Source organism: Astyanax mexicanus, chromosome 14, assembly GCF_023375975.1.
Source record: "Astyanax mexicanus isolate ESR-SI-001 chromosome 14, AstMex3_surface, whole genome shotgun sequence".
Classification (NCBI taxonomy): domain Eukaryota; kingdom Metazoa; phylum Chordata; class Actinopteri; order Characiformes; family Acestrorhamphidae; genus Astyanax; species Astyanax mexicanus.
The window spans coordinates 35,286,999-35,304,799 of record NC_064421.1 but is presented as its reverse complement, the minus strand read 5'-3'; the positions used below and the strand labels follow the sequence as shown (position 1 = coordinate 35,304,799).

Below are 17,801 nucleotides of genomic sequence, written 5' to 3'. Positions count from 1 at the left end.
GAGTGCAGTAAGTTTTTGTTGATGCAGTGACCGACAATATGTTGTTGATTGTGTACATAGATCACCGTGTATACAATATTAAAAATTTTGCCATTATACAACATAAAATAAACATAAAGATAGGGGTCAGTGAATGTGTCTACCTGTCAAACTCTATAAGTATTAAGTAAGTAAATATACAGATTGCAGTGATTAATCACGATTATTCACATTTTTTCCTTCTTAACACTGAACTTTTAATATTGGATACTTTAAGAAATGTAAAATAAAACATTCAATGGAAAATCTACATTGTTTTTTTTATTATTCTAATATAATTCTTTTAGATTCAGTTATTTGTTGAAGTACCAGGTAGATAAAAAAAATCAGTCAAAATCAATATCAATGCAAAATATAAAATAGTAATGTTTAGATTGTTAAAGCAGAAGTCTGATGAGGAGTAAGCTTGCATGCGAGAAGATGAAAAGAATGCAGACAGAGAGTTGTGATAATTACTTCATGTTTCCAATATTTTTACACATAATGTTTGTTTAAAAGGGCATATGTGTTAACATTGAGGTGTATGCTAACATTGTCTGCAGGTCAACTGTACGGTCTAGAGAAGTTTTGGGCTTTCCTGAAATACTCCCATGTTAAGAACCAGGTCATTGACCCCAAGCTTCAGGAGTGCCTCAGCAAGTTCAAGAGCATAGACGACTTCAGAGTGGAGGTGAGTGTAGAAGCACGAACACCAAACTTTCAGATCTAATCCAGACCCGTTCAACATATAATGAATTCCGATCCTAAATTTTGGGTCCTATGGAGTCCAAATGTTAAGTGTCAGAACGCACACAAGTAAGTAATTCCAGTCAAAATCTCACCTGATTCCTTCTCTTTCAGCCGCCAATAGGGGAGGAGGGAGGCAGAAGACGGAGACACTCGTCCTCTGGAGGTGACGAGGGGAGACGAAAACGTCACAACTCTTCGTCATCATCTTCAAAACTGGCCCCACCCACAAAGCCTTCTAATCGGCCTGCTGTTGCTACTTTAGCAGCCAAGATGGATAATAACAGCCGGTCAGCTTCTCCAGGCAACACTAAAAATGATTTGGCCAATCAAGGGCCAGCAAAGGCAGCCCCAGCCAATCAGCCAACATCCACAGCCAATACCAAAACCATCTCAACCAATAACCCAGCTGCTATAGGGCCCTCCAAAGTGGCCTCAGCCAGTCAGAAAACATCTGCCAAGAGCTCCACTGGGGCCAGCGATCTGACTGCAGCCGTAAAGGCCAATCCCAAAGAGAACATGAAGAAAAGTCTGCAGCCTGATGCACACAAGGGAGAACCAGCGACCAGCAAAACCAAAGATGACAGTCAGCCAAATAAATAAATCCTGGACTGTGTTCTGCTTCCAGTGACCACTACTTCTGATCTTGGATGAGAGCGGTCTTTTCAGGTTTACTGTTTACACCGTAAATCTGTCCCATGAGTGAATCAGTCAAACCGTTAACATGAACCTCAAGTGTTAAAACCTTCAAAGCTGCATTGATTTCACTACGTCACTGTGTCAACCTAAATGTTGTGTATTAATTGTCCCAGCAGACTGATTTTGACTCATGGGAAGGTTTTTCTTGTTTGCCGTTTTTAATTAGACACTGTTTTAATCAGTTGACTGCGAAGAATCATTGGGGTCAAAATGTTTTGCTGTCAAGTTTACGAACGCTGCATCGGATGCAGCTTACAAAGTGTTCAAATATTGAATGTACATTTCTTTATTTCTTTCTTTCTCTCTCTTTCTTTCTCTCTGTTTGGTTGTATTTCTAGGGGTGCCTTACATTTCAAAAGAAAAAAAAAAACAAAAACGTTATTACCTAAAACAGGTTAGGACGATGCATCACACTTGATTTTATTTTTTTAGGTGTCATAACTTTTGCTGTTTGTGTGCCTGAACAACATATAGCACCATCACTGATGGAGAACGGAACAAGGCCAGCTGTAATCATTTTTAGGAAAGAAAACCCATCTTGGACATATGTCAGATTGTGATGTCTGATGAAAACACATTGTGAACTACATTTTTGCCGTTTTAAGCTTGTGGAAGGAATGCCACATTGACAAAGTGACACTATACACAGTTTCTTGGTGAATAGCTTGCATTTGCATAAGACTTAACCGCATCTATGCATTTATGTTGCGAGTGTTTGATGAATAGACAATAAAGTTGAAAGCCAAAAAAATTGCAAGATTGCAAAGCAAAGGGGTGGGATGTAAGGAGACAAGATTTTAATCTGCTTTTTAACAGGGGTGTATTTTCCAACAGCATCTTTTCAAAAGAGTGTTCCTAAATGGTAGACTGAGCATTACACTGAACATTCTTTCTACCAGTCAAGATGATCTTGACACATCTTAAGATGCTTTTAACATTTCCCCATTTGCTGGTTGTATAGTGTAAAAAGACACCCTCAGAAGTTAAAAAGTCCTCAAGAGGGGTTATCCACTTATTGGGGGATTTTGACTCAAAATGGAAACATTTCTCTCTACTTGAAGTTTGATTTTCTAAGAATTTATATAATTATATCTTTTTAAACAAAAAGGAGTTATATTTCCTAAAAAAAAAAGTTTTAAAATCTTTTGGAGATGGGATAGTTTTTTTCTCTCTATTTTGAATGATGCAATTGATGATAATCATATATTTTATTGCTTATACTGCTTATTTGGATAATGTAGCTATAAAATACAAATTAAAACTGTACATAAAAATATTAAAGTATGCTGATTCGATTTGATTTTAATTTTAATTTTGAATAATCTGTATTGTAGTATTGTTTGTGTGCGCTGGTGTGTTCATATGCATGTCAGGTTAATTTCTTTTCCTTTTTTCTGCCTATAAATTGTAACTTGTAAAAAAAAATGCATATATATTAAAATTTTATTAAAAATCTGTTTATAAAAACCCAAACATTGTGTTGTCTTGTCATTTATATTTAATATTTATGTTTGTCTTGGGGATGTTAAAATGGGACAACTCTAACATTAATATATATTTATTATTATTATTATTATTATTATTAAAACGATAAATATGTCAGTGTGCATTACATCTGATTATGCCTCTGTTTGGACTAGACACTGGGTAATAACCGTAACCTCCTCTTTTATAACGAGCTTTTGTCTTTGTTGTAGCTTAGTAGGGAAAAAAGAGGGGAAAAACTTCAATTCCCGTGGTGTGGTTATAACATGGCCCAGCAGGAGGTGGGCCAAACAAACAGTCAGATACAATAACAATACTCTTTCAGAACCCAGATAATCGATTAGAATTTAGATGAACTGATCATATGCTTTTTAAAATAAAAAACAGCCCGATTTGACAAGGACGAACTCAATAATACCTCGAATACAGTCCAAACTGGGCGGTTCTGAATCGCTGACTATCAGTTGCGTTTATTCCTGATACTAAAGTGGGCGGCCTCAAACACAGGAGGCCAATCGTACGCGGCTTATAGACCTAAACGGGCGGGTTCAAACGATGGTGGACCAATCATATACGAGCTAGGGTCCAAAATAGACAAGGTTCGAACAACAAAGGCCCAATCACTTGGCAAATCCAGTCCAAAATAGGCAGCTTCGATCGGCAACGACCAATCGCGTTTAAGCCTGAGCTCAAAGTAGGCGGGTCTGCAATATAAACGCCCAATCATTTCCGCCCCCCGCGCTGAGTGGGCGTGGTGTGTGCTGTGGGTCGGCGCTAACGCGCAGACAGTATGGCGGACGATGGGGATGGTAGGAGCGGAGCAGCAGCAGGCGACACAAGTGGCGGGCAGGGCGCGACGAGCACAGAGGAGCTGGATCCGGGGCCCGGCGTCGGCGCCATGCTGCTCAACCTCAGCATTTTAATCCTCGTGTTGGCCACCTGCTATGTCGTGTACAGACGGTGGCTGAGGCGGTCGGGCGCGGACGCGGCCGCGGCCAGCGAGGCCTCGCCGTTGCCCAAGATGGGCAGGCGCGACTTCACCCTGGAGCAGCTGCGGGAGTACGACGGGGCGCAGAACCCGCGCATCCTCATCGCCGTCAACATGAAGGTGTTTGACGTGACCAGCGGGAAGAAGTTTTACGGACGTGGTAAGAAGAAGAAGAAGAAGAAGGAGGAGGAGAGAACTGCAGAATAAGGACTGTAGTTGTGTGTGGAGCTCTAACGTTAACTTCTTCAGCCCCCCAAAAACAAGCACCCAGACCCCAGATTCAGCTCTCCAGTCTGGCTATAGCTCTGCTGCACAAAACCGTTAAAGACACGCTGTAATAAACAGATAGGAAATTTGAAGAATATAGGTTAACTAACTGTAGAGTTGCTAGTGGCAACAGGGGAGCTCAGACACCCGTTAACTGTGTTTAGCTTAGCTTAGCTCACCATAACACACTAAACAAGCTAGCTAGCTAAATACAAGCTTATCTGTATCCATATTTTTTGATAACTAATAAACAGCGCCTGCATTTTAGAATTTTAAATTAAGTATCTAGTTTGAAATTAAGTAGCTAGTAGTTAGTTTGACTGAAGCTTGTATTAGTAGCTTAGGTAAAATAAATAACCTGTGGCCATTTTAGCTTAAGTTGCTCTTAGCTTAGCAGTTCAGCTAGTTAGCTAACGTTAGCGCAGTGTAGCGTAACGGCGCCTTTTTATTACTAAATAATGGGTAGCTGCCACACTTAGCTAGTTAACTAATGAACTCTCTAACTCTAGAGAGTTCATTAGTTCATTAGCTAGTTAACTAATGAACTCTCTGCTTGCTAACTCTTCCCCATAACTATTGGTCGCTTTGACTTGTGTTTTTCTGCTCTCAGGTCAGTTTTTTAAAGAGTTCCACACACATTTCTATGTAGTGGTAATGCTAAAATAAAACTGTTTTAATATTAAAAAAGTTACATTTTTGTTTAATTTCGTTCAGCTAGGTTACATATCTGTAATATGGGGTTAGTAGTTGTAAAGCTAGCGTTATCCCATTGTGTAGAAATTGTATTCTAATATAACTTAAAGAAAATCCATGCAATAATTATTAGCTGAATATAAAATAGCTGTCAAAGTAACTTGTTCCAATGTTCCAAATACTCTTGCTCCACCAAATAGAAAGATAGTTGTAGTAGTAGTAGTTATATAGTAATAAAACACAAAACAACATTTTAGGTGTACTTTTTTGACCTTGGAACAAAGTAATATTTGTCCAGATATTTTTAAATCTGGTCACATCTTAATATATTTAATGTGTGTAATGGAATATATAAGGTCGGCAATTCTCCAAACAGAATTGAAGCAGGTATTACTAAACTTTAAGAGTAATAGCTATGTTTCTAATGTAAGAGTTATTACATTTGCATGCCGCAACTATAATTTAAGGGAGGATATAGCTACCCCTCCAAACCACCATATATTAGACACCATATTAACAAATGAAGCAGGTTATCTGTTTGGCTATTAATAACCACCTGAAGTTTTAGACTTTTGGTCTGATTGCTGATAGTTTAGACTAACTAAACTGTTGTCTGAAATGCTGTTCTTTCGGAGAATGAGCTAGTTTCATATCCACACAAGTTACAAGAACCAGATACATAATCTGTTTCACTTGTGGAGTAATCAGTAAATGAGTTGGATACGTGTTGGATAAGTGTTGTGTTAGTATCGTTAAGTTTTTGTTTGGTTAATATTTTTTTGGTTGTTCAGAATGAAGGATGGTCAGCTGCAGTATTGACTCCTGCTTCTTTTTTATTTCTTTAAAACGTTTATCAATTCAGAGAAAAGAGATTGAGAGAGAGGGAGTGTGTGTGTAAAGTTGTGTTGAACTAAAGCCATGACTGACGTGGACATTACAAGACCTTGCCAGAGGTAGCTAACTGTGTGTACATGTGGGGGGTGTGCTTAAGTGTGTCCAAGCCTGTATGTGTTTGTATTTAAACCAGAGTTTGCTGCATCAGCTGTATGTGCTGGAGTTGGCTTTTATTAGTTTTACGAATGTGTGAGAAATAAATGTGCTGTGTTCCAGATGTAAGCCAACTTCCCTGTACATGAACACACACTGCATAATACTTAAAGTTAAGTCTAACACACTGAATAGTGTTAGGTTGATCTACTGTTATTTAGCTGTAACGCTTTGCATTAACTGTGAAATTTGCCTTGATGGCTTGATTCTTGTAACAATGACTGGGCTCCTGTCTTCTTCTGCTTTGTGCATTTCTTATTCATGATCTCCCTCAGATGGTTAAGAATGTCAGATGCTGTTTTTTTGGCTCATCTGCTCATATGCCACAGCTGTTAAATGTGGGATGCATTCATGCTTAAAACTCTCACACGGCTGCTTAATTTAGTTTTGATTTGGTCATGGCATTGGAAGTGAAGCTGAAGCCTTCTACGGCCTGTGTGTGGTGATGAATGTATTTTGTCTGTATAAGAAGCACACTGTAATGTTGGGCAGGAGATACCCAGAAATGTGATGAAAGTAATGGGAATAGTGCCAATATTTACAAATCATCATTTAATGGGGATTAACTACACTTTTACTGTTTCCACACCTCAGTGGAGTTTACAAACTAGACAAAAATGCACTTTATAATTTAGTGTGGGTGGCATCTTTTCTGTATGTTAATGCATCAGGGGTCACTGTGGTGAAAACCTCTGATTGGCTGTTCTCTTTTCGCTTCCCACTAAGCCCCGTCTTTGCATGCTTATACTGATTCCCATGGATATAAAAAAAGTAAGATGGTTTGCCTATATTAAGGGTGGATCTACTCTTTAAACATTTGACCAGTAAAGCCCAGTAGTGCTGCAATGATTAGTCAATATAATCGATAATGTTGATAATTTAAATTTATTGACTACAAATTTAATTGATGACTAATGACTAATTGATGAGTTGAACTTAGTGTGCGTCTCCAAATGTGACCAGACACAACAGATTACATATTTACTCACTAAAGATCCATACTTTCTAATTTCTAAAGAACATCCAAATATTTAAATTCTTTAAAATCTTTTTAAATCTCATGTTTAGCTGTTTCTATCAATTTTAGAGATGAAGGACATGGCAGAAATAATCGTTGACAAATTGAGTAATCGAAAAATAATCATCAGATTAGTCGACTACCAAAATAATCTTTAGTTGCAGCCCTAAAGCGCAGTCATCCAAAAAAAGTAATCTAGAGTCTGCATTATTGAATGTCTGCAACAGTGTCTCCACAAGGGGGGAATTACGTTCTTATTTTCTGTTTTGCTAATTAAGATGCAAGCTTGTTATAAAATGTTATGTTTAGATCAAGCTAGTTAGTCTGGTGTAGTACAAAAGCTATATGGTCAATTGGCAAGCTGGAACCATCATTATTTATCTTATCAGAGATTTGTCCATCATTGATAAATAGCTAAAAACAGGGTCTTTCAAAAACAAAGGAACCAGAGGCAATGATTCTGTTTGATTATCAGCAATGATTGTTGGGTTGAATTTTACTTATTTTAAATAGTCACTTAACTGTTTATGAGGGCTGTGGAATGTTTTTGGTTAAGTGGGCAACAAGTTGCAAAATGGTGGGAACCGTTGCCTTAAAGCTTACAGTGAAATTTGGTTCCACATTAGTAATTATTTTGCACTAAACACTCAAAAAAAAAGCAAACCTCTTGGCAAGCAAGGCTTACTATTTTAGAGTATAATAGATATAATGCCTGTCATCTATCAAAAATTTGGCAGTATGAAAGTATCTCACTATAGAAGATTAGGCCTAGTTCTAATTTATATTCTGAAGTGGGTGTGTTTTTTGAGGCCCCAACTCTCCTTAGGCTATATTTCAGTTTGAGATACACATCAGATTCTGAATCATACGTGGCTTAAATAGCCAAGCAGGCCCAGAGCTATAAAAGTGGCATCATTGGCCTGACCTCTGACCACTGCCCTCATTTTGACACACATTCCAGTGCAGTTTTTCTTCTTTATTTTGTCTTGTGTAATAATAACAGTACGTCTGGTGCACTTTGTCCTGTTTTGACCAAGAAAGGCCTGCTTGCTTTAAACCTGTTGTCTTTTGCATTTCATTTACTATTAATGTCTGTTATGTCGCTATGAAATCAGTAGTAGTCTTGTGGGAGAATCAGATGATCAAAAAGCTGGGCACGGTGGGGAGTTTCTCACATGGCGCTCAGATGATGCCAAGCACAACATCTGTTTTGTCCCTATTTTCAGTTATCTATAAATCACAGTGATGGAGCTTCTTTATGCATTCGTTTGCTAACTTTTGTTCATGCTTAGAAACCTGAATATGCAACTCTGGCTGCATCCCAGTCATAAGACTTTAGAACATACGTAGAGGCTGTTATTATAAGCCGAGTCATGCTTTTAAGGGGAAATTTCAGTGGACAATCAGCAGTTGACAGTGCAGTTTAGTCTAGCAGTCAGCTTAGTGTCGGAGAGCATGCTTTATATAGTTGATAATAGCTGTTTTTAGTGGCACATTCAGTGTGTAAGTGTATGTATTATGGCTGTGCCATCCTATTGTTTGCATAAATATTTTATAAAATATATTAAAAGAAAGTTTATGGAATATGGATCAGTAAGCGGTTACCTGTTAGCCGATACATTAAATTACGTCAGTATCGGCCCGATACTGATACTGTATCGGATCGGTCCCATCTCTAGTGCTTTGTGGTGTTGGTTAGCTAGCTGGCAGGCTAGCTGTGCCTGCAGGACTGAGTGGTCTGGAGCAGGACTGAGAAGGAATTTTAATTGTGTTAAGTGACTTTTGCAAAAATCACATCCGTATTAGCGTCAGAAAAGTTTTGTGAGATGAGTCCTCAGTGAGTCCCAGTTTTTATTTTTCCTTGCAGCACTCTTAATTGATGTACTGACCACTGAACACCGGGTCACCCACAAGACCTGCCTCATGTTTTGGGTATATTCTGACCCAGTTTTTTTTTCTCTCCATGATCTTAAACAGTTTGAGTCTTTTCAAAACAGCTCAATTTAACACATCAATTTCAAAAACTGACTGTTGCTTAATGTGTCTACCTTTTCACTTTACCTGTCAGTAATTTTAATGCTGTGCCTACTCTGCGATTATGCCTGATCGTCTGTGACTTTTTAGTTTTTTTTGTATATATGTATGGACACACTTTTTACTTATGTAGAATACTCTTACTCATTTTTATTACATATTAGTCTTGGATTTTGTGTTCTGTAAAGCTGGTCCATCCTCACAACAAAGAACAGCATGAGTAGGTAATTTGATTCAGTGTGTAGAATTGGTCTCTCTCTCTCTGTTTGTATTGAGGGCTCTGTGCCATCTCAGAGCTTCATTCCAGAGTTTATTAAAGGAATGTTTCTGAGGTCAGCTGAAGCATGTTGGATGTGGTGAGGGTTTGGTTCCTGTCTAACAGCTGTTTTGAGGTGTGTGTGCGCACCTATATTTCAGGCATTTCTGGCTTCTTCTGTTGTTGCATTTTAAGAACAGTGCCAGACCTGTCTGAACTTGTCTGCATTCTGCTTCTTCATTTTTGAAAGTGCGCGAAATGCATGTATGACTTCTATTACATGTCATAAGTAAAGACTGTAAAACTGAAATATCTGCAGTGTTTTTGTCACTGTTATCTAAAATGCTCTTTGAATTTGCTGAAATGGTGAAGGTTAGGGCTTCCATGGTTATTCAAATTGAAGTCCAATATAAAAAAAGGAAAGTTACTTTTTTTTTTATAGGCCTGAAATTACTAGTAAAAGTTTGAAGGATGACAGTGCTCCTCCTTTTCCCTTAAAAACAAAATTCTGTATTAGTTGTACCAAACAGCAGCTGATTGCATTATCTTGATGTTCCACTGACACAGCCCAGAACACCTCTACCGCTCTGTGGAACTGGCAAGATGGATCTGCATGAGACTTTCCTGAGTTATATATTAGTATAAAATCTTCTATTTACCTTTACTATTGCCCTACAACCTCAGTCCACTTATTTTTTTTTATATACCTCACATGCTGCTTCTGTATCTTTTAGCTCTTGAGCACACACACAGCTGTCCTTGAGGGGTTACTCAAAGCATTTGTTGTATTTACTGCAGTGGCATAAATGTGACTTATACTATATATGTATGGGGAGCCCTGAAGCAGAAATAACGTAGCCTTTTTATTTTTTTCTGTTTTGTGTTGTTGTTTTATGTGGCCTTTTTAGTTGTCAGAATAATTAGATGTATGTTCTTTGTTTTGTATTGCCAGGTTTCTGCATTTGTGTCAGGGCCAGCTACTGTAGAGGCACTTTCCCATGCATAATACATTCATATTGAATTCAAATTCATGTCTAGCTTGAAGAAGTGCTCTTAGATTGGTCATTTTCATTAGTAGCATAATGGTTGTGTTTCTTCTAGAAATGTCTGATGCTTGTGTGGTCAGTTTGTAAGTAATGAAAGTACTTGAGGATACTTTCAAACTTGTTGCCATAATATGGGTTAGAACATTACTGAAATAGGGTTATTCACTATATTCCATACCTCTTCACAACTTTACAACTGATGCTCTCAAACACATTAAGAGGAAGAAATTTATGTATGAGTTCAGCAGAGCTGTTAACCGCCCCATTCCAAGTAACTCTACCTCATAAAGCTGACTTGGAAAATGCTAAGATGTGCAAAGCTATCTAAATGAATATGAAATCTAAAACATTTTCTAGTTTTTTTTCTTCCATCATACAATGTATTTAGATGACTTTTATTAATCTACAATGCAAAAATGTAAAATATTGAATACCCTTGATTAGTACTGTATATAAACATGTTTTAAAATGTACCGTTCAATCCCCTGTTAGAATAAATAAATTTGCTTTTTAATATAAACAGTGTGACATATCTATAATAATAAATGTCTTATGTTTTTGTCCCTCAGAGGGTCCGTATGGAATCTTTGCGGGCCGGGATGCCTCTCGTGGTTTGGCTACATTCTGTCTAGAGAAGGATGCACTGCGGGACGAGTATGATGACCTGTCAGATCTTAATGCGGTTCAGATGGAAAGTGTCAGGGAATGGGAGATGCAGTTTATGGGTGAGTGTGTGTACAGTGGTATTAAAAAGTTTGGGTACCCCTGTTAATTTTTATGATTTTCATCATTGATTGTTCAAATCAGTTTAACATATATTGTAGATGGACATAGTAATATCTGAGAATTGACAGGGGAGCCACAAAACACCCTCAGATTACCTGAAAACAAAGATTATTCAACGTCGATGTTTAGGGGAAGAATACAAAAAGCTCTCTCAAAGATTTCAGCTGTCAGTTTCCACTGTGAGGAACATAGTGAGGAAATGGAAAACCACAGACAGTTCTAGTTAAGGTCTGAAGTGTCAGGTCAAGAAAAATATCAGATAATCAGAGGAGAAGGATGGTGAGAACAGTTATAGTCAACCCACAGCACACTTTACACAAGGAGAGGCTGTATGGGAGATTACTGCAGAAGAAGCCTTTTCTGCACCACAAACAAAGTCGCTTGAGGAATGCTAAAACTAGAGCTGGGCGATATGGCCCATAAAAAAAATCTGTTTAAAAAAAAAATAAAGATTTAAATCGATTTTTCCCCCTACTAAAAAGATGATAAAAAATGGTTAAAAAACAGTTTTTATTTATTTAGTTGTCACTTAAATGTCCCACTTTGTGGTTAAAGTGCAACCAGAAGCAAGCAAAAAAAAAACAATTGTAAACAGTGAGATCATCTAGTAACTTTTAGAAAGCTTTCTCCAACATAGTTTAGGTACTAACACAATGCACCCTCAAACTTAAATCAATAAAATCAATTAAATCAATAATAAACCCACCCTCAAAAAACAAATAGAAAGAAATAAAATAGTGCCCTTTTTGATCAAACTTACAAAATAGAAAACAAGTACAATTTAATATGCTATAAAGCAAAGACTTTTCCCCATTGGGCTTGAATTGCAAAACAAATGTCTTAAATAAGTGCCAGTGTTCTATTAAATGTTCTATAAATGCTTGTTTTGCTTTGGATGGTGTGCTGGTGCTGCTGCTGCATTCATTCTGCTGGGAGAAGCGATTAATCGCCCAGCTCTAGCTAAAACACATTTAGACAAACCAGTTTCATTTTGGAATAAGGTGCTGTGGACTGATGAAACTAAAATTTTGTTATTTGGAGGCGGTATGCATAAAGGAAAAAGAACACAGCATTCCAAGACAACACTTGCTCCCCACAGTAAAATTTAGTGGTGGGTCCATCATGCTGTGGGGCTGTGTGATCAGTGCAGGTACTGGAAATCTTATTAGTTGAGGGTCACATGGATTCCAGTCAATATCAGCAGATTCTTGTAAACAATGTTCAGGAATCAGTGAGAAAGTTGCAGTTGCGCCGGGGCTGAATACTTTAACAAGAAAACGACCCTAAACTTCTCAAAATCAATATATTGATGTAATTTTTCTGTTGGAGTGCCCAAATTTATGCACCTGCCTAACTTAGTTTAAAGAGTTATATCACACTTTCTGTAAATCCTATAAACTTGTATTCACTTCTAAAATATCACTGTGTTCATCTGCTACATAATATATTTAACCTAAATTGCTGATCCCAACAAACAAGGAAAATCATAAAAATTATCAGGGGTGCCTAAACTTTTTCATACCACTATAAAACAATGTAGATATAAAAGAACTACAATTGGCCTTTCCCCCCAGTAATTTTGCTTCAGGTACATACTTAAAATAAAAAAAAATTGTAATGAGATGCCATTTAGGTTTTGAGTAGATAGATGAAAACTAAAAAGGGTTGCAGATTTATCCAGATGGTTCTTGTTTTATGAAGTTGTCATTTGTCTAGAACAATCTGCCATTAGTTTAAAGGCTGTTGACCTTCTGCTATACCTGAGCTTCTTTCCTCCTCCTCCCCCTGCAGCAAGCACAAGCTGTTATTCTTAATACTTTATCTTAGAATAACTCAATCTTGCTGACAGAATGACATACCCTAAATATTTTCGATGCATGTGCCTTTTATTATTCATGTTTTTTTTTTATCCACATCAATTCCAGGAGGGTGTTTCACAAAGCAGTAGTTTTCATTATTCTGGCATGCCAATAAAGATTGCTCAATAGGAATTTTCCAGGGCTCTTCTCCTTTTCAACAGGATTCACTTAAGGGCTTATGTTCTTGTTCTTCCATGGCATATTATCCATTTAGTATTGTTTAGGTTTAAATCAAATCTAATGCATAGGTTGTGTAGTTAACATTTCACACCTTCTAATGTCTAATGAGTTACATGAAAAATCAAACCCGAAATGACATCAGATCTTTAGAAACTGACAAGCAATTTAAGAATTCTGACTGTAAAGCAAGAGTGAGAAAAAAACCCCAGATATTTAGGTGTATAAAACCTTCTGACCTGATTTATCATGTTCATGGAAGTTTAGGGTTTTACAGTGGCCTTTCAGTTATTTTTGACCTTCAGATTTTTTCTTTTGAATATTGAATACAGGGCAAAATTTTATAATAAATGGTGTCTGTGTGCTTCTGTTACAATTCCTGCAAAGCCAAATATATTCATTTAAAAAAAAAAGTGTGTCTGATGGGTCCCGGAAACTTTTCTGGCTTTAACAGCTTTTGCATGTTACCTGAGCAACCACTGTGCTGCTAATGGTGCTGCTATAAGAACTACTGCGAACATGTCAGATATCAGAACATTTGTTCTGATATTTTAGCAACTTTTTCAGCAAAATCCTGTGGACTGTTACTTAAATACACTTTCAATTTATGACCTGATCAAATGTATTAATATTGTTTAACAATGTATATATTTTTTTCCTCCTTTTTTCCTATCTCTGACCTCCACAAATGCAGAAAAATATGACTATGTAGGTCGTCTGCTGAAGCCCGGTGACGAGCCGTCGGAGTACACAGACGAGGAGGACATTAAGGACCATCTGAAACACGACTGATGTGCTCCATCCATACAGCGACCAAAGCCTGAGACTCAGACCGCTACCATCCAACCAACCTGCCACTTATTGCCCAGACTACCCCATTTACCCCCATTACCCACACCAGGTTTCCCCCACCCTGCACCTTAACTAAACGCTCCAGACAGGTGTTTTGGTACCACTGCAGCAGAAGGCCTTCAGCAGCAACAGAGCTACACCCACGTGCTCCTGGCTGGGCTGGCTGTGGTGCGGTTTCACCATTTAATATGGGAGTATTAAATCTGTACTCACTTCAAGATATCCGTTCACACCTTGTTTTAAACTCCTGCCATTATCTTTACTTTCTTTTTTCCCTCTTTGCCCAAATGGTTCTCAACCCCAGTTCTTATGAGCCTGCCTGATCGTTACCAAGCCAGTGATGATTGATTGTTGTTGAGTTTGTGAGTGTGTTTTAGCACAGAAAGAACTCAATGTTTGTGTCTGTAGTTCATCACCATGGGTGCAATGGGTTCCCTGTGATTGATTGATTGATTGATAGAAGCTGAACAGCAGAAGCTCCCACAGACTATTCCTAATAGAGGGCGTTTTAAAAGTCAGTGCTTTTTTGACAGTGGAGAAGCATGTCAAATTAGCCAAATTTAGTCAAGCCTGTCAGGTAGCAGAATGGTCTTATTGGACAAGCCACTCTCATAGACTGTGCTTGAGAGAACCCTGTTTGCTTAGCTTTTTGCTTTTTTGGAGGGGTTTATTTGCCTGTTGCTCACAATGTTCACAAAGTTCTTTTCCCATCAAATCAAACCCACTACTGAAACAATAAAAAAGGTTGAGTATCTTTTTCCTCTTAGCTGAAACCCCCCCAATCCACAGCCGCCTTTCTTATATCCCATTTTACCTCTGCACAGTGAAGCAAGTCCTGGGACTTTCACTAAATCCTGCACATCTGCACGCTTGGGTCACGGGCCGAAAATGTGAAATGATTTTTAAAATGTTGAATGAAACACACTGATGTTTCTCATACACACCCCCCCAAACATACACACAAACAACCTGATTTCTGTTCACTTGTTTCTGTCGGGACATCACTGTTAAAGAGAGGGAACCTTGTGCTAATGGGATGGAGAGAGAGAGAGAGAGAGAGAGAGAAATGGTTCAGTGGTTCAGTTTTTGAAAAGATTTAAAAGACTGGGTCAGGAAACACAGCTGGGTTCACTCACATTTTTGTTTTTTTTGCTTGTTTTGTTAATTTTAACAGCTACCATTAATCTACTACCATTAATCAGCATTTTGAGGCTCGCTTTGTGGTGGGCTGTATTTTAGCTGGGGTAACTTTTCCCTCTAAATTTGAAAAGTGATTCTTGAGGCTAGTTGTTGACAATGTTGGCTGATCTGTGAATGGTTTAGGGGGAGGGAGGAAGGTTCTTAAGCATTAGTTTAGTTTAAGTATTAGGTTATTTACTATACAGTGTGCTCTTTTAGTGGCACAGTTTTCGTTGTCACAGTGTGATGGTACACATTTGGGTAAAGGGGAAACAGGGTTTCTGTGGCAATGGAGGAGGAGGATGCAGGTTATCAGAAAAACATGTTAATCAGAATGGCTGTTTGGAACACAAAGGGAAATCTTTTTTTTTTTTTTTTTTTTTTTTTCTTTTCAATTTAAAATAAGTCGACTGTTTTATTTGTCCCAATTCCTCCCCCTTCTGCCCCCTTTTGATGCATATACCCCATGATAAAACAGTCTGAGTAGAAATTGTGCCTTATTTGTGTTCTTTTATATGTCCAAAAAAAAAATCCTGTACGGTGAAAAGCAAGAAACAGGATGAAGAATTGAAGGGAGGGTTTTGGGCAGGGAGATTAAACAAATAAAACCACAAGCATAGAGTAAAACCGATTTGAAAACTCGTCCCATTCTCTCGCTCTGCTGTTGTTGGTGTTCAACCACACCATAATGCCCTCCCTTTTCAAATGAAACGTTCAGATGACCAAAAGGCATGTTTCAAACCTGAGACCTGAGAGAGTCCACGACACCCCCCCCCCCTCCCCTCTTCCCACCCACCCTCCCACCCCAAAACTACTTCTGTGCAACCTTTGTACATAGACTTAAAGTATTCAGTGTTACTGCCATGTTTATGTAGTTAATGGACTCTATGTACTACTACTGTGCTGTATTGGCCATAAGTCTATTTCATCATTCTCTCTCTCTTTATTTGGCGCTCCCATCTTTGGTTTTCTCTGCTGACGTTCTTTTTAAGTGTGGAAGAAATTGTGCGATGTGTTCTTGGAGCAGGCCATGGGGTGCGGAGGATTGAAAACACTTTTTGTTATTTTTATTTTTTTGGAGCTTTCTTAGATGGGGAGGGAGGGAGGGGGGGAGGTGTAAGAGTAGAATAAGTTAAAAAAAAGGTGGATTCTGTAAATATGTGTTTCATTTTATTGAAGCATGTGCAGCATAACCATGAGCTAATGCTGTCTTTTTCCCCACTTCATGTATTTAATTGTCAGGACTGTCTGTGTGAGCGCCTGCGTGTGGGGAGGAGGATGAAGAGACATGCTGATGCATAAAGCAAATAAACAGATTTGGATAATAAAACATTTTGGTGCCTCTGTCTTGTGATCTTTGCAGTGTAATAGTCCACTGTAAATTGTAATGTTAACCACAACAAAGCTCGTATTGCTAAACAGCAGCACTTCTGGAACTCATTTTTGTATATACTGGAGTTATACAGTGTTAAAAAAACACATCACCAACCACATTAGTGTGTAGCATAGTGGATAACACCATTGCCTTGACTCATTATTCAGATGTAAGGAACTCTGGATCATAACGGATTTATGAACTCCTCCACAGTTTGTAGACAGTATGGTAATTAGATGTGCAGACTGTGTTCTGCTGTTTGGTGTGTATAAGCTTGTGTATCTTTGTTAACCTTGTAGCTGAAGTAATGTGGGAAACTTCAGCTAACAAACAGGTCTCAGCTGATCAGGTATGTTTATGGTCACATGCAAATGTTAAACTGCTTCTTATGCTAAACATGATCTACTGTTCCAGCCACTGAACAGGTAAGGTGAGGGGATGTCACTGGCTAAACTGATTGGACCAAATAACATGTACATGGACATCTGTTCATGTGGTTAATAGAGTAGAATAGATCCGTACAAAAATAAGTATTGTTGCTAGGTAAATTAGGTTTTGCTCTGGTCAAGTATTATTTGCATTACAGGTAATATTTAAAACTTAAAAATAAAGAAAAAACAAAGTATAAAAAGCAAAATGTGCTAAATAGATATTAAAAAATTATTTGAAAATGTGACTGCCCAGTAGAATAGAACTTTACTATTTTATTGGTAGTTCAAAATATTGCAGACTATACTAAAAATTGACTTCAAACAAATAACTAACTATTGGCAGAAACAAAACATTTCTTTACTTAAAAAACAAAAACAAATACTAAAATGTGTATAAATATATCAACACCCTCCTAAAATAAAAATAATTACTAATAATTACCTCCTAAAATAATTACTAATAAGCAATTAGCTTATCAGCTAATTAGTTTTTCAGAAAACCCAAGAAGCTTATAACCGCTGTTGTGGCTATTTGAAAATTAGCAATGAACTAAAAGGATAGTTTATTGTACAGTCAAGTAGTTGCCAATATAAATAAACAGCTATGCAATATTATAATTAAGTACAATTAAGAACAATTTATATTGCACTAAAAAAAAAAACGTAATAGTACCTGAATCGTGGAGATTAGTTCAGTAAAGTTAGCCGCCATCTTCAGATAGATGAAAATTGTCAGTTGTTATTTTGATTTGGGCATTATTAATGTTCTCTGTACATTTCTTCCAAATTTATAAATTTAATGCTGCTCATATTAGGAAGAATTTGGCAAAGTGACATTTATGCA

At 37.6% G+C, this 17,801-nt stretch overlaps 2 protein-coding genes across 4 annotated transcripts in view; both read left to right on the top strand.

The window, feature by feature from the left end:
* The window catches only part of larp1b (La ribonucleoprotein 1B), a 67,487-nt gene extending 65,647 nt beyond the window's left edge, over positions 1-1,840 (top strand). For all 3 annotated transcript variants that reach the window (XM_022672716.2, XM_022672717.2, XM_022672718.2), the window contains 2 exons: positions 582-709; positions 880-1,840. In XM_022672716.2, the coding sequence (XP_022528437.2) occupies positions 582-709; positions 880-1,368 (617 nt within the window). In that variant the 3' untranslated portion in view covers positions 1,369-1,840. The remainder of the gene's footprint in view (positions 1-581; positions 710-879) is intronic.
* Positions 1,841-3,707: 1,867 nt separating this feature from the next.
* On the top strand, positions 3,708-16,483 carry pgrmc2 (progesterone receptor membrane component 2). The gene is made up of 3 exons (XM_022672733.2): positions 3,708-4,097; positions 10,868-11,023; positions 13,815-16,483. The coding sequence occupies exons 1-3, from the start codon at positions 3,740-3,742 to the stop codon at positions 13,910-13,912; spliced, it is 612 nt and encodes a 203-aa protein (XP_022528454.1). The 5' UTR covers positions 3,708-3,739; the 3' UTR covers positions 13,913-16,483.
* Positions 16,484-17,801: the final 1,318 nt, after the last annotated feature.